Source organism: Echiichthys vipera (assembly GCF_963691815.1).
Source record: "Echiichthys vipera genome assembly, chromosome: 7".
Classification (NCBI taxonomy): Eukaryota; Metazoa; Chordata; class Actinopteri; order Perciformes; family Trachinidae; genus Echiichthys; species Echiichthys vipera.
This window is the reverse complement of record NC_139832.1, coordinates 12721961-12735635: the sequence shown is the minus strand read 5'-3', so window position 1 is coordinate 12735635 and position 13675 is coordinate 12721961. Positions and strand designations below refer to the sequence as shown.

At 39.8% G+C, this 13675-nt stretch overlaps 1 protein-coding gene across 2 annotated transcripts; it reads right to left on the bottom strand.

The window, feature by feature from the left end:
• Positions 1-190: 190 nt before the first annotated feature.
• On the bottom strand, positions 191-9499 carry ice2 (interactor of little elongator complex ELL subunit 2). Of its 2 annotated transcripts, none has more exons than XM_083916679.1 (15): positions 9365-9499; positions 7644-7745; positions 7210-7555; positions 6999-7118; positions 6774-6908; positions 6449-6565; positions 5974-6133; positions 5084-5265; positions 4114-4906; positions 3855-4027; positions 3610-3739; positions 2264-2348; positions 1984-2034; positions 1189-1432; positions 191-575 (listed from the first exon to the last, which is right to left on the bottom strand). In XM_083916679.1, the coding sequence occupies exons 1-15, from the start codon at positions 9376-9378 to the stop codon at positions 417-419; spliced, it is 2811 nt and encodes a 936-aa protein (XP_083772805.1). In that variant the 5' UTR covers positions 9379-9499; the 3' UTR covers positions 191-416. The 2 variants fall into 2 exon arrangements, with proteins under 2 accessions (XP_083772805.1, XP_083772806.1); XM_083916680.1 differs by having other exon boundaries at positions 6999-7109.
• Between the last annotated feature and the right edge of the window lie 4176 nt (positions 9500-13675).

Sequence of the window (13675 nt, the reverse complement as noted above, 5' to 3'; positions counted from 1 at the left end):
CACACACACACACACACACACACACACACACACACCACTGAAAGTCACTGGAGCATATTTGCCCTCAAAGAAATTTTTAAAGCGATTTCTAATCTTGACTTCATGCGGTCCATACATTCATTATAAACACGCGAAGACAGTAACCATATCCCCACAGAGATACTTAAGACAAAAGTTTATTGTTGTTTTGTTTCCACAAACCATTACTATTAACAAAATATAAGAACACTTTCTGAACAAAAATTACAATATATATAAGAAAAAGAAAGGTATAGATTATATACTTTCAAAGTGCTTCAGCATTCACATTTATGTTTAAGGTCATAAGGAGTTTCTTTTTCCTTGCAGTACAGGCCCAGTTCCTCATCTGGCACATGATATGAATGTCATGATATTTCTTCTTTTGACATGGGATTTTAAATGGACTTCTGAACTAACTTTTTGATATACTTGTTACGCCTGGCTGCACGTTTCTTTCGGTTCTTGTTTGTGTTGCGGCCTCCTGCATTCGAGTTGTTCTTTGACTGCCCAGCTCTGTGGTTGTTGGACTGCGTTGACCCATCTTTTGCTGTCTGCTAAAATAAAGGAAGGTACAAAGACTGTAAATTTAAATAGCTTGGGCTAAATTACAGTTGCATCATACAAATGTTGACAATCCAAATGCCCGGTTGAAAACTTAATGAGAGTTGTTTTCCTTTATTGTTGGACAAGATAAAACGTGTTAATATCTTTGTTATGTGGAATGTCAGACAGGCATCCAATGAATGTCTCAGAATCTACACCACTAACCCTGCTGAGCTGGTGTTGATATTGCTATCCTCTCTATTGTCCCTGCTGTTAGTTTTGTGCTGGAAAACTATGTAGTAATGCACTGGTTCAGCCTGTCTGATAAGGAAATGGCCAAGGCTTTGCACTCACCACAACTAAGAGGGAGACTGCATGTAATTTATCTTGGCTTTTAGATAATCTGTGTGTGTGTGTGTGTGTGTGTGTGTGTGTGTGTGTGTGTGTGTGTGTGTGTGTGTGTGTGTGTGTGTGTGTGTGTGTGTGTGTACTTCCTATGTGCATTAACCAATAAACACTTTCCAATAATCTTTCATGTCATTGCCATTACTTGTCCGGTCATGAGCTCCTACGCTATATTTTTTTTATAGTGCTATCTATTAACATAGTACCTCAAGTACACACCTTTACAAAGGGTTTTGGTGGGAAGGTGCAGGGGACACGGCCGTGTTTCTGGTGGAATGGCAGGATCACAGCTGGATCAACAGGTATCCAGGGCACGAGGCCGGAGGCTGGGGGCTGTGGGACCGAGCTGTGGACCTGCTGCAGGTTGTATGCCCCCCGACTCATTTTCCCATTAGTCGCTTTTAATAGGGTCACAAATGGTTCCCCTGCCTTGTGCACAATCAGGTACTGTCCTTCCTCTAACCTACAGAAGCAAATTAAGTTATTAAGGGCGTGTTAAAGTCAAAACCCACACACTGGAACAAGTTGTAGCATTGTGAGGGGATTGTCGATTCCTGCCAAATGACTGGTATAGAGGTGAACAGCAGAGCCTTAAGAAAGCAGAAGATGACACATACATTGTGTGTGGTTGAGTAATCGTTTGTGTAACCCTCAAACACAAAGATGAGGGCAAACCAACGTCATGTTTTTAGCCTGAGGCTGTCACGTCTACAATAATTTCATCATCTTCAACAGAGCATGAAGACAGATGTGCACAGACAACTCAGCTGCAGATGTTGCCCACCTAAACTACAGAAAAAAAGACCAGACCCTTCTACCGATTTTGGACTATACATTCAGTCAAACCACAATGATCAAAATAAACAAAGACAGCCCACACTAAGATTCTTTCTGCAAGAATGATTGTTAACAGTCTTACAGGGTAACATATAAAAAAAGGATAAAATGAAGATGAAGGAGCTCAGAGCTAATAATTGACAAACAAAACTCAGTCAAAGAATGCCTTCATCTTACCCAGTTAGTTTTTTCAGTAGGTGGTGCAGTATATTCAGCGACTTGGATGGCCTGTGGATGGAAAAGAGATATCATCAAGTTCCTGCCTGTCTACTTTGGTAGAAATAAATTTCAATGCTACTTCAGATGACAAAATCAGAGGCAATGATTGATAAAAAAGGCTTTGAGTATTGATTAACTCAATGAATCTCAAGATGACCGCATCTTAAATGATTTTATCATACAGGGGGGGTTAGGTTAATCCTAATCATCTGCACTTATCTGTTGTAACAACACTCACTTGAACCCACAGGAGATGTTCTGTTTCCAGTCGTCAGACAGCTTTCTCAGTAGAGCTACTTTCGATGTGTGTGCATTGATGTGAGCTGCAGAGACAGAACAGGAGGGTGAGAGATGCAGTGGGAAAAGAACAAGAGCTAATGAGCGCGCACATCAAGAGCTTCACTTCATTATCAATGCTGCAGTCCTGGTGCTTACAAAGTAATTAGTCTGTGTTGATTTGCCAGCATTGTTACAAGCTTGAGTGGGTGGTAAAGAAATGCTTGTTGGTCCTGTCTCCTTTCATGCCTCCCACTCCAGCATGTAATGCCTGCTTATTTCAACAGTGCCTTCCTTCAATTATGTGCTGTTTTAGAGCCTGCAGCCACAGCCATGCGTACACAATTGGGGAATGTCTCATCACATGAGAAACCACATGATGAACTAGGAATCGCCAAGCAAAGAAGAAGTCTTTCATCAGTTGTGCCTGTTGCATAATGCCATTAAGTGGGAGATATTCTATATGGTTTCACATAGCTTGAATGTTTTCACTGTTTTCTCACTGGCTATTCCTTTTCTTCTTTTACCAACACATTTTAGACTGAGACATCCTCTTTTGAAACATCTAGGCTCTGAGTTGTCTCATACAGGGTTACATTCACCTTTTGGGAAAGCAATTCATAGTGAAGCTGAAAAATAGAAACCAGTATACAAGCATTTTGTACTGCCGGTGACACTGAGGATACTGCCCAGTAGGTTAACTATGCCAACATACTGAAAAGGTATAATTTAGAGACTGCCTTTTGTCAAAGCTCTAGATAAGACAAAAGAAAACCGATCATGCTGGGTAATTGATGATGTACATTCCCACACAACACCTACAATAGTCAACAAATCAACATCTTCATCTTTTCTTGAATATTGAGCTACAGGTTAGCAGCATATCTAAGTCCACAAAATGCATTAAGGGAATTTAACTGAAGCTCAAAACAACATTTAGCTGAGCTCTGCACACTGCATTCTCTGTTATTCCCCACAATCAACTGTGGCTGTAGTTATGGCAACAAAGTAAACTAAATCACTACACAGTCACAGCAGGATAGTGAGTCATCTAAAGACTATTCCATTGGTTTGTGGGAGGATCTGCCATGTGGACTCTACTGAACCCTCTGAGGGAGGAAGAAGAGAAAATTCTCTTTTTTTAAATCCACATAAATACTACTTTGACTATTTTCTTGGTAATTCTGTTGAAAATTAAATACTTAAAGGGTTCTCTGTATACCACTAAAACTGAGAGCAATTTGGTAATATTTCTGTCTTGATTTTAACCAAATTTAGACAGAACAGGATTGCAAGTAAAAGTTTTACCTATGTAGGATACAGTGCTGGAGTGGAGCAATGTCTCAGTCCAGAGCTGACAAGCCTCACTGCAGCTTAGACACTCAACGCCATAACTCAACTGGTACTCCAGCTTGGGCAAGACATGCACTGGCACATGCTACTGGGGCAGAAAACAAAGGACAGAAATATGGCTGTTGCATGTATTAAATTTACACTTCAATATGTGAAATAAAACAATGAAATTAAAGATGAGTATAGACAAACATGTATACCTGGTTTGGGCCTTTTTGGCCTACTTTTCTGGAATGGGTCAGCGGGATTGAGCTGCGCACCATGAGCAGCAAATCCTGCAGACTGTACAGCTTGTAGAGCAGGTTGCCTTCCTCTGGCGCCTTGTAATCTTGTTCATCTTCCGCACCAGCCTGCAGATCTTGTGATAGTATTTCTGCGTGGGGGGGAATTATGTACTTTAGAATAATTAAGAAAATGGACACAACTTTAATCCACAGAATGAAGATCAATGACACTAACTTGTGTGCCCTGTAGCAAAAACATTGACCGCTGGAGCAGAATCGTGAGGAGTAGCGCAGGTCTCTCCATCCTTTTTCTGGGTTCTCTCCAAATATGAAGACACACAGGGCTTAACCAGACACATTGGGTGGGAGTGAACTGAGGGACCCATAACTCGGGTGGGTGAGCTGGTTTCCTGGGATATGGTGGAGGGTTTGGCTGCATCATCGGCACAGTTGAACATGGCTGTCTGCATTCGCAGGATCTCACCCAGCTGGTCACCAGGTACCTTTGCTCTTTGGGATTGTCGCCTCTGCTTTGTACCTTTTTGAGGGGAAGATGATTCTGGTGTCGACCCGGGGACAGGGTTAATCGGGGAATCTGCAGAGCGTGGTGTGGTTTTCGGCTTACATTGTTTAGTAGGTGTTATAGCTGGAGTCACAGAGTCATCAATGACCAGCATCTCCTCATCTGAGTCTGCTATAAAAGGTAGGTCTTCGTCATTTTCCTGAACAAAGTCCACTCTCATTTGTTCAGTTTTTGGTGCATTGGCCTCATTCACAACTGGCAGAGTCGTCTCTTCTGTTACGGGATAATTTGCATCGGTCATTGAGGCGTTCATCTCTTCATGTGAACTGTTGCTAGTGTTTACAAGATGCTCACTGGACCCTTTTTTACTTTTAATGCATATATCCTGCTCATTCTGCCTTTTGGGCGGTTTGGTCATCTCTCCAAATGTCTCCAGGTTAGTGAGGTCCACCTCAAAGTCAAGACCATTGTTTTCAAAAGACACCAAGTTTCTTTGTGAGCTCTCCTGATTTAGACACAGAAAACAAAGAAACATTGATCCGATGATATAAGACCAAGTTGCAGTGATCTGCTATCATTACCACATTGCTATCATTTTTTTTGGCTCATCATCACATATGCCCATCCCTCTTACAGACACACCTCCACTTATGATACCACGTCTATTTGAGCCACTACGTACCTGTGAGATCTGCTGCTCATCCTCAGTAAGCTCCGTCATTACATGGTACACCTTTTTACTTCCATTATTCTTGATGGAAAGCTTCAAACTCTCTTCGTGGTAGATATGACTCCTCTCCCTCACTGTCATTTCTGTCTTCAGAAGAGGTGAGTCTATGTACACGGTCTTCTTCTGGGTGCTGCCTGTATATAAGACATAAAGGATGTGTGAAACAGTGCCACCCCGAGGCCATTCAATGTCAATACACATTGTGATTTATCTAAGATTTCTTTACTGCTTCGTTTTCTTTTCATTAACATGATTAAAAATGCCTCAACCCTCAAAAACAGAAGCAGATGACTTTGTTGCAAACTCTTTATATGTAATAACGTAAAACCGTTTTTTTTTCTAATGGTGAATGTAACAACCTTCTGCACACTGTATATTGTATATAGATCAAAAATGTCATAAACATTTTTTTTTAAATGTGTCATAGCCCAGTAGAAATCCCCTCCTTTTCTATTTCATTGCTATTTGAAAATCCAGGAGTTTTCTCATTAAGAAGAAATGTAACAGCATCACCCAATACAAACAAGAACATAATGCTCCTACAGTAGTATAGGTTTCTGTTTTTACTAACTTCTCTGTATACACACTGCTATTTCTATTATTCTTGGGCATGAATGTAGCCACCTAATCACTGTGGTCATTATACAATAACTTAGCACATATTTAATTCAAATGTTTTTGGAGGATAATTAATTATGAGCATCTTTTGCTTTCATTCTTATAACAGCAACATAAAGGGTAGAGAGAAATAAACACATGTATAGTCCTTAATTATCTTTACCTATTGGAATCTTTACCCTTCCAAAAATAACCGCCTGAGTGGTCGAATGATGATGCCGTACCTTTTCCTGGGTTTAATTTGACCCATACAGGCAGTTCCCATTGCTCTCCAAAGTCAGGGCCATGGTTGTCTAGCAGCCTGACAAGGGCATCTCGAGTCAGACACACATGAGGCTCATAACGAGCACAAAGGCTCCCTGCATTACTATCATTACTGATTGTCTGTGGAGAAAAACAAAACTAGGTCAGGCTACCAGAACATTTACTGTATCAGTCAAACAAACACAGGTAACTTTACAATATGTCTACAATTAACTGGACTTTGACAGTACAGAGTGTGACCTGGCATCTTTCAGAAATACAATTAGCACTAGTTTTGCTGAGCAAGACATGAACACCCTCTGGTGTCTTTTGTGAAAACTGCAAGAGCTGAAATGGAGTTATAATAGACCTGCGGTCATGAATCCCATTCTAGCAGTAAAACATCTTTGTGACTTACTTTATTGGAGTAATTAAAAAAGTGAGACAATTGCTTACAGCATGCATGTCCTTGGCTTTTTTAGCTGGAGGACTCTCTGATGAAACACTCTGATAATCCGATGCAAGCTGTGCATCAGCAGGCACTATCTTGTGGTCTGTAATATCCACATTGCCCTGGAGAAATAAAGGGTACAAATATGGAAATAAAGCCAGTGAATCAACACCAAAAGACTTATTCTGCAATTCAACACTTCAAGTTGTAAACTTTAAATATAAAACTGGACAATGGCAATTATGAACAACATATACATGAAGTGCTAATCCGACACGTCCAGGACTGGAACATCTCCTGTGTGATAAGAGCACTTCAAAAGTAAATTACCATGATCAGCAGCTGTTTCTCAAAGGTCAGCTTCAGCCCTGGGTTGAATGTCCCCCCTGTCAAACTAGTCATCTCGTGGATCTGGTAGAGCTTGGGAAATGTCTTAATGCACTCCAAACACCCCCTGAAGAACTCCTGAAAACAAATAAGGGCTCTGTGTTTTAACACTCATGAACATATATCTCACAGAGCTGATGAGTGGTGCAACCCTTGCAGTATCAGTACCTCTGAATATTGCATAGCTCCCTGTGATATGAAGCTGTAGTCGTCAGCACATATTTTGGCCACATCTTGCAGGTACCTCATGAACTGCATCACTTCATTGTTAACACGTGCCTGTAAGTTCTGAAATATTAGAGCAGATAATTTGAAGAAGCTATGCAGCAAGAACTGGCAGCATTCAAATACACATTAAAATAGGTGAGAATGTTGGTACCTTTGGAAAATCTCTTGCTTTCTTACTCATCAAAATGCCAAGATAAGTCTTCTGTTCTATGCTTGACAGGCTGGACATACAGGGGAGGGGCAGTCTGGGTTCAGGGTAAACAGCACCGGCATCATTCTCAACCTGCTTGAGCTTTACTCTTGATTTTTCAGTATCTTTACACTTTTTTGCATCTCCCCCAGCCTTATCTGCACATGGATCGTCACTATCACAGCTGTCCCAACAGGTCTCGTCCTTGCTAATGCAACTGTTGTCTATAAACTCCGCAGCTTCTTTTGTGGAAGGAGAGAAGGAAGCTTTTGCAGTAGCACAGTCGTGTGTTATGTTCTCTACAGGACTACAAGAGAAAAACATGTTGGATAAACACTCACAGTAAAAATGCAACTGAATTATGTATTACTTCACATGTTAATTCATTGACATACCTTTGGAGAAAGTTCCACAGTTCTCTGATATTAGGTGCAAGTGAATACTTGTCATAGAGATCTCTGGTAAAGAAAGGAGCCTCAGGAACTGGAGGGTCTTCCCTTAAATTAAAATTAGACAATAAAAAGATATTAGAGGGCCTGTATTGTGACGAATATTTCTGCACTGTTTTTGTATTGGGACGGATTTGTGTAAAAATACATGTTTCAAGATCTGTGTAAACTATGATAAAGGGTGTATATATAATTTAAGATAATTAAGACCAGGATTTATGTTTATAAAGGATGTCTATTTGGTTTATCTTCCATACCTAAAATAGGTATATAGGTAAATAAATAGTCAATGAGAGGAGCTGTTTCTGTTTGTTTTTATGTGTATAATTGTGTATGGCTGTACATGTGGACCCCGGGTAGGATAGCCAATGCTTATGCTAGTGCTAAGGGGAATGAGTTTTTAAAAAAAATTAAATTAAACAAGAAATCTGTTGTATTAAGCAGTATACTTAAAGCAGCAGAAAGGCAGAACTGAGCAGACTACATACTTTAATGTGTATAGTCTTCATCCTTCAAGGGTGAAGGGAGAAGATGAGTGTTCCGACAGTGTAAAAGTTAGAGAAAAACATAAAGGACTGATACAGAGAGCTGCTAGTTAGGCTGTATCAAATAGATATGTTTTGAGTTATCATTTAAAACTCTCCACTGAGTCAGCAGGTCTAATATTCATGGCAGTGTTCCATATGTCTGTGAGAGTGTCAGCCTATCTATTCTAAAGCAGTGTTACTATCAACTTCACCTCACAAAGCTACATAGAATGACCCATTGTAAAGATTTCATAGTATTATATCTGTGATATTTGTGTGGTGCTAGCACTGTCGCCTCAGAACGAGAGGGTTTCTGGTTCGAATCCCGGCTGGGGCCCCTCTGTGTGGAGTTTGCATGTTCTCCCCGTGTCTGCGTGGGGTTTCTCCGGCATCCTCCCACAGTCCAAAGACATGCATGTGTTAGGTTAATTGATGACTCTAAAAAGTAGGTGAGAGTGTGACTGGTTGCTCGTCTCTATGTGTCCTGTGATAGACTGGCGTCCTGTCCAGGGTGTACCCCGCCTCACGCCCGATGTCAGCAGGGATCGGCTACAACCTCCTGCCTGTGCCTGTATACTATATGGTTGTTTTTGTTGATTTATCTGGTTTGTTTACATACAATCGTCTGAAGTAAGACCATTATGTTATGTTCAAATATGATTTGTTTTTAAGAGAAGTGTAGTAATTATAAGTAAAAGCTACAGCCGACACCTGTTTCAGATTGCTGATATGATTTTTTTAATATGTTGTTAATATGTGTTAATATAAGTCAGTCTGAAATGAACTTTAAACAAATGCAAAAATATAGTAAAATATTGTCAACAACGCCGACAGTAACGTTATTAACCAAATAAACGTTATTTTTACTATTATAGCTCTGTTAGTCAGAACAGCACATGTGGGTTCAATAAAAACACATGACTGTCAGCTTAGCTTAGCATTGTGCCGGTCAGTTAGTCCTCTTGTTTAGCCTTTCCCGGTAACATTACAGACTGGTGTTAGTCAGTTAACAGCAAACAATAATAAATAATAATAACAGTAACATAGTCCTGCTAAACGCACGTTCTTGACTGAACTCTGGGGAGCTAACTAGCTACCACCGTGATACTCTTCAAAAGTTTGCAGTGAAATATAACTTACCATACTAGCTCCATTATTGGCACTACCAAGCGGTTCGCAGGAATTATAACATTGGAGATAGCGTTATTGTAAGTAATATATTAGTTAGCGGTGTAGCCAGCTGAGCTAACAAACGTTTGACAAGTGTCATTCTTCTTCTTCTGGTGAAACTATGTTGACATTAAAGCGCATTGTGTGCACTGCTGCCCCCATCAGGACAATGATGATATTCGAGCAGGAGGGTGGCTGGAGTCTCCCTTAGAGATAGGGTGAGAAGTTCAGCCATCCGTGAGGAACTCGTAGAGTAGATCTGCTGCTCCTTTTGCGTTGAAAGGAGCCAGTTGAGGTGGTTCGGGCATCTAGTAAGGATGCCCCCTGGCATGTCCAGCTGGGAGGAGGCCTCGGGGAAGACCCAGGACTAGGTGGAGAGATTATATCTCCACACTGGACTGGGAACGCCTCAGGATCCCCCAGTTAGAGCTGGTTAATGTGGCCCGGGAAAAAGGGAAGTTTGGGGTCCCCCGCTAAAGCTGCGGCCCCAGCGACCCAACCCCGGATAAGCGGTTTGAAGATGAGATGATATAGATATTTACCTTCTTTTTTTAATACAGCTCAATGAAACCTTCTTTGCACCTGACTTTGGTGCTCAATAATCGATCTCGAGTTCACTTTATGTCATCCTTTTGTATTCCCAGCAACCCCACCTGGCTCTGCAGGCCAGTTGTCACAATTGTATGTACTTTGTAGGCCTAGTGAAATTGGACTTCTGCTTTAACCCATCCTAAAGAGCAGTGGACAGCTTGAAATGCATCCAGGGAGCAATTAGGGGTTCAGTGTCTTGCTCAAGGACATTTCACCATTGTGGTTTAAAGCGCAACCGCCCTACCTTCTTTGTTGCCCCATATCTTAATGTCTGTTCAAAAATATTATCTTAACTTAAATGTATGGAAGGCCTTTGTCCAGGTCGTTTGATGCAGTCAGTCTCTTCTTTGTCTCTTCTCCTTTCTGTAAAATCTGAGGAAATGTGGAGTGATTCCCGGCTCCAGTGCAGACATATTCTATACAGACCTACCTTGATCTCTCGCATTTTCCACCCCTCTTATAAACCCTATCTGGCTCAGACATTAACTTCAGGGTATGCACCATGGATTTGGTGTATTCTATTAAAAGCAAAATGGTTTGGCTTAATGTGTGTTTGGCCAAGGATGTATTTACAGTTATGTATGAGGGGGAAAACGTCTCTTTTTTTGGTGTGGTTAAAAATATCTTTGTTCAGATTTCCATTGCCAGTTGCACAAATATAGATGTAATCATGAAACAAATTAAATGTCATTACTTGTTCACAGAATCTGGAGAATAGTTTCCATTGCAATGAGGCTACCACCTCTGATTAAATTTTGAATTAAGATGGTTAGGCCTGATAAAATTATGGTCCAAATAAAAGAAATATGCAATTTGATTAATTTGGCTTAAAGGAGGGTGAGCTCGAGGGGGAGCAGACAACACAGACAGATGAACAGTCAGGAAATAAAAGCCCATTACAAGCGGTAAATTTTATTATGGGATAACAGCACATAAAGCACATCTAAAATCGATGTGTCCAATGCACTTTTAATAAAGGTAATATTAAAGGTACAGTTTCTAAGTACAATATAACAACATTCATATTAGAATGAAAAGTATTTAAAAGACAACATTAAATTTCTTATTTTTCTTTACAGCTGTATTTACAAAATGAATCAAAATACTTATTTTCATATTTAAGAATCAGACAAGAAGGAGCAAAACTACGTTTGTGAATAGACTACCTGCTAAAGAGAGTTCAAAAGAGCTGGATAAAAAGGTACATGATCATCTGTCCCCATTTTAACATCAGTAGCAAACGTGTGACTTAGAAATTTAGGACAACCACACACTAGTTTCGGTTTTCCCATAATTTGCACTGCTTTTGCATGGAAAAAGAATCCACCCCTGCTCCACCCACCCTTCATGTTAAGTTACCCCATTAAACTGAGCGCACATTGAACACAGAACATTAAAGAAATCCAGATGTGTTGTATGCCTCTTTACAAACACAAACAGCTACTTGATATACAATGCATTAGTAAATCTCACTGAAAAAAAAAGAGTTGAAAGAAAAACAAAGTGAAGAAATGTGGGTTGCCTGTTAGTTTTTGCCTCATCAAAAAAAGTGAACTTTTCAGTAATATTGTCTGCGAGCATTTATTTTTTCAAGATCAACATGAAACAAAGTTGTTTCTCAAAAAACAAGGTGGTGGTGGGGGGGGGGGGGGGTTTGACATGTACACTCTAAACAGACCATCTATACATTGGAACCCTTTAACATAGCGCATCAGCCCACGTGAAAATGATTACCATCACATAAAGAAAGAATCTGAAAAACATTTGAAGCATGTGAGTTGAGAATTCATCCTCATGTACAAAATACATTGTCACTTCAGTACACGTCTGGAAAACCACAAAAAAAGACAATCAAAACAATGTATGCATCTTGTTACACCGAGAGGCACTCAGTGTGATACGTTATGTATTATTGCAAGCATATTCTCACTGATATTTGCTACAGAGTGGAGAGAAAAGGTCAACTTTGTCCTCAAATGGCAATAATTCTTTCACGTAAATTTGTAATACTTCATGTGGTGCAAGAGGTTTACACAACTGGTCTGAAGAAACCAGTTTCAGGATAGTCTAAAATGGGGAATAACAAAAGCATACAGAGGCTTTGTTTAATAAAATCCAAGCACCACTTCCCTGCATCAGGTGAAGAACTATGCAGACACGAGAGAGGTAAATATTTAGTATCTTAAAACCTGACAAACTATAGCCTCAGTGAGTGGTTTTTACAATCAGACAAAGAAAAATAACACAATACTGCTGTTTCAGTTTGAATATAATCATTTTCGCACAAACCAGAAAAGCAACCTTAAATAGCTTGTTAATTAGCAGATACTAGCTTTTCTATAAGTCAGAAGGAAATAAGTGCCTTATCCCAAGGCTAGCACACTGATACAGGTGCTGGCTGGGTAATTTTACCTCTATCATTTTCATTATCATTATTATTTATTGAGTCCTAATATCAATAATACTTTAATATGCAATGAAATGAATGGACTAATAGGGCGGCCAGGCTTAGGAATCAATACTTTGTTCACAAAATTAACTTACCTAACACCACACATTGGGCAACACAAAATAAATGTCAGCACACCCTATCGCTATCAAACTAATCCTAAAGGAGGGAAGCAAACTAGAAACAGAGTTTATCGTACAATATGGTGTCATTGATAAACAGATAAATAGTTTCACCGGGTAGGCCTTAGTAGCAGTATTTTCCTCTTACCTATACAGACAGAAATTACAAAGCTACCTTTATACATGTGATCAATAATAACATTAAATATGGTGAATAAACAGCCGAGAATGAGGGAGAGAAAGAGTGAGAAAATAAGATATACATCATACAGGCCATGTCAAGTTCTTAGTTCTCCACCTGGGAACAGAACTGGTCAAATATACAGATGGAACATAAAAACATCCACGAAATCAACACAAAATAAACCAAAAAGTGATAAATAAGAGGTGTATTTACATGCAGATGTTCAAAGACTATTATGCACAAAAGAATCAAAAATAATACACGGACATATATTATTGCTTGACATTCGATTATGGCTAAAAGTTGGTTTCTTTTTTTTTTAAAACTATATTCTTAAACTTATTTTTAATCATAAATCCTTATCAGCTGTGCTTTGGAAAATGAGTTCTGCTAAAATGTGGTAACCGACTCATCATTCTGGGTAACACGCCGACACTCCGGCACAACTTTAAGCGTGACATAACACTGATCTTCACAATTTATGGCTGAGAAGACTCATTTTCACAATTTACACTCCAGGATTCATTTCAATTAATTTCAGCTCAGGCCGTGGCCACGCTGTCCAAACTGATAATGAAGCATATTTTTTTTCACTGTGAAGCTGATCAATGTGACCCCACAGCATTCTGCAGACCTATGAATTGTTGAAGGCATTATGTCATGCTTTTAAAACCTACACCTATCATGGATGGATCAAGCTCAGCATTTCCAAAACCTTTCCCCCCCCCCCAAAGTCCAAAATAAAATCCTCATCCAAATAACCCTGTTCCTTTGTAATTATTAAAGCCTTGTCTGGGGTTTATTTTATTCACACACTGTGAGAACAAACACACGCACACACACACACACACACACACACGCACACACACATTTGCTTTTTACAAACAGACAACAGAGCAGAGACAGAAGGACCAGCACATTTTACTGTATACTAT

Bases quoted from the DNA above. Each gene is read 5' to 3' on its own strand.
- ice2 (XM_083916679.1), bottom strand. The intron at 3,740-3,854 runs GTATACATGTTT...CTGCCCCAGTAG, and splicing joins GCCAAAAAGGCCCAAACCAG to CATGTGCCAGTGCATGTCTT. The intron at 2,035-2,263 runs GTGAGTGTTGTT...TTCCATCCACAG, and splicing joins AACATCTCCTGTGGGTTCAA to GCCATCCAAGTCGCTGAATA.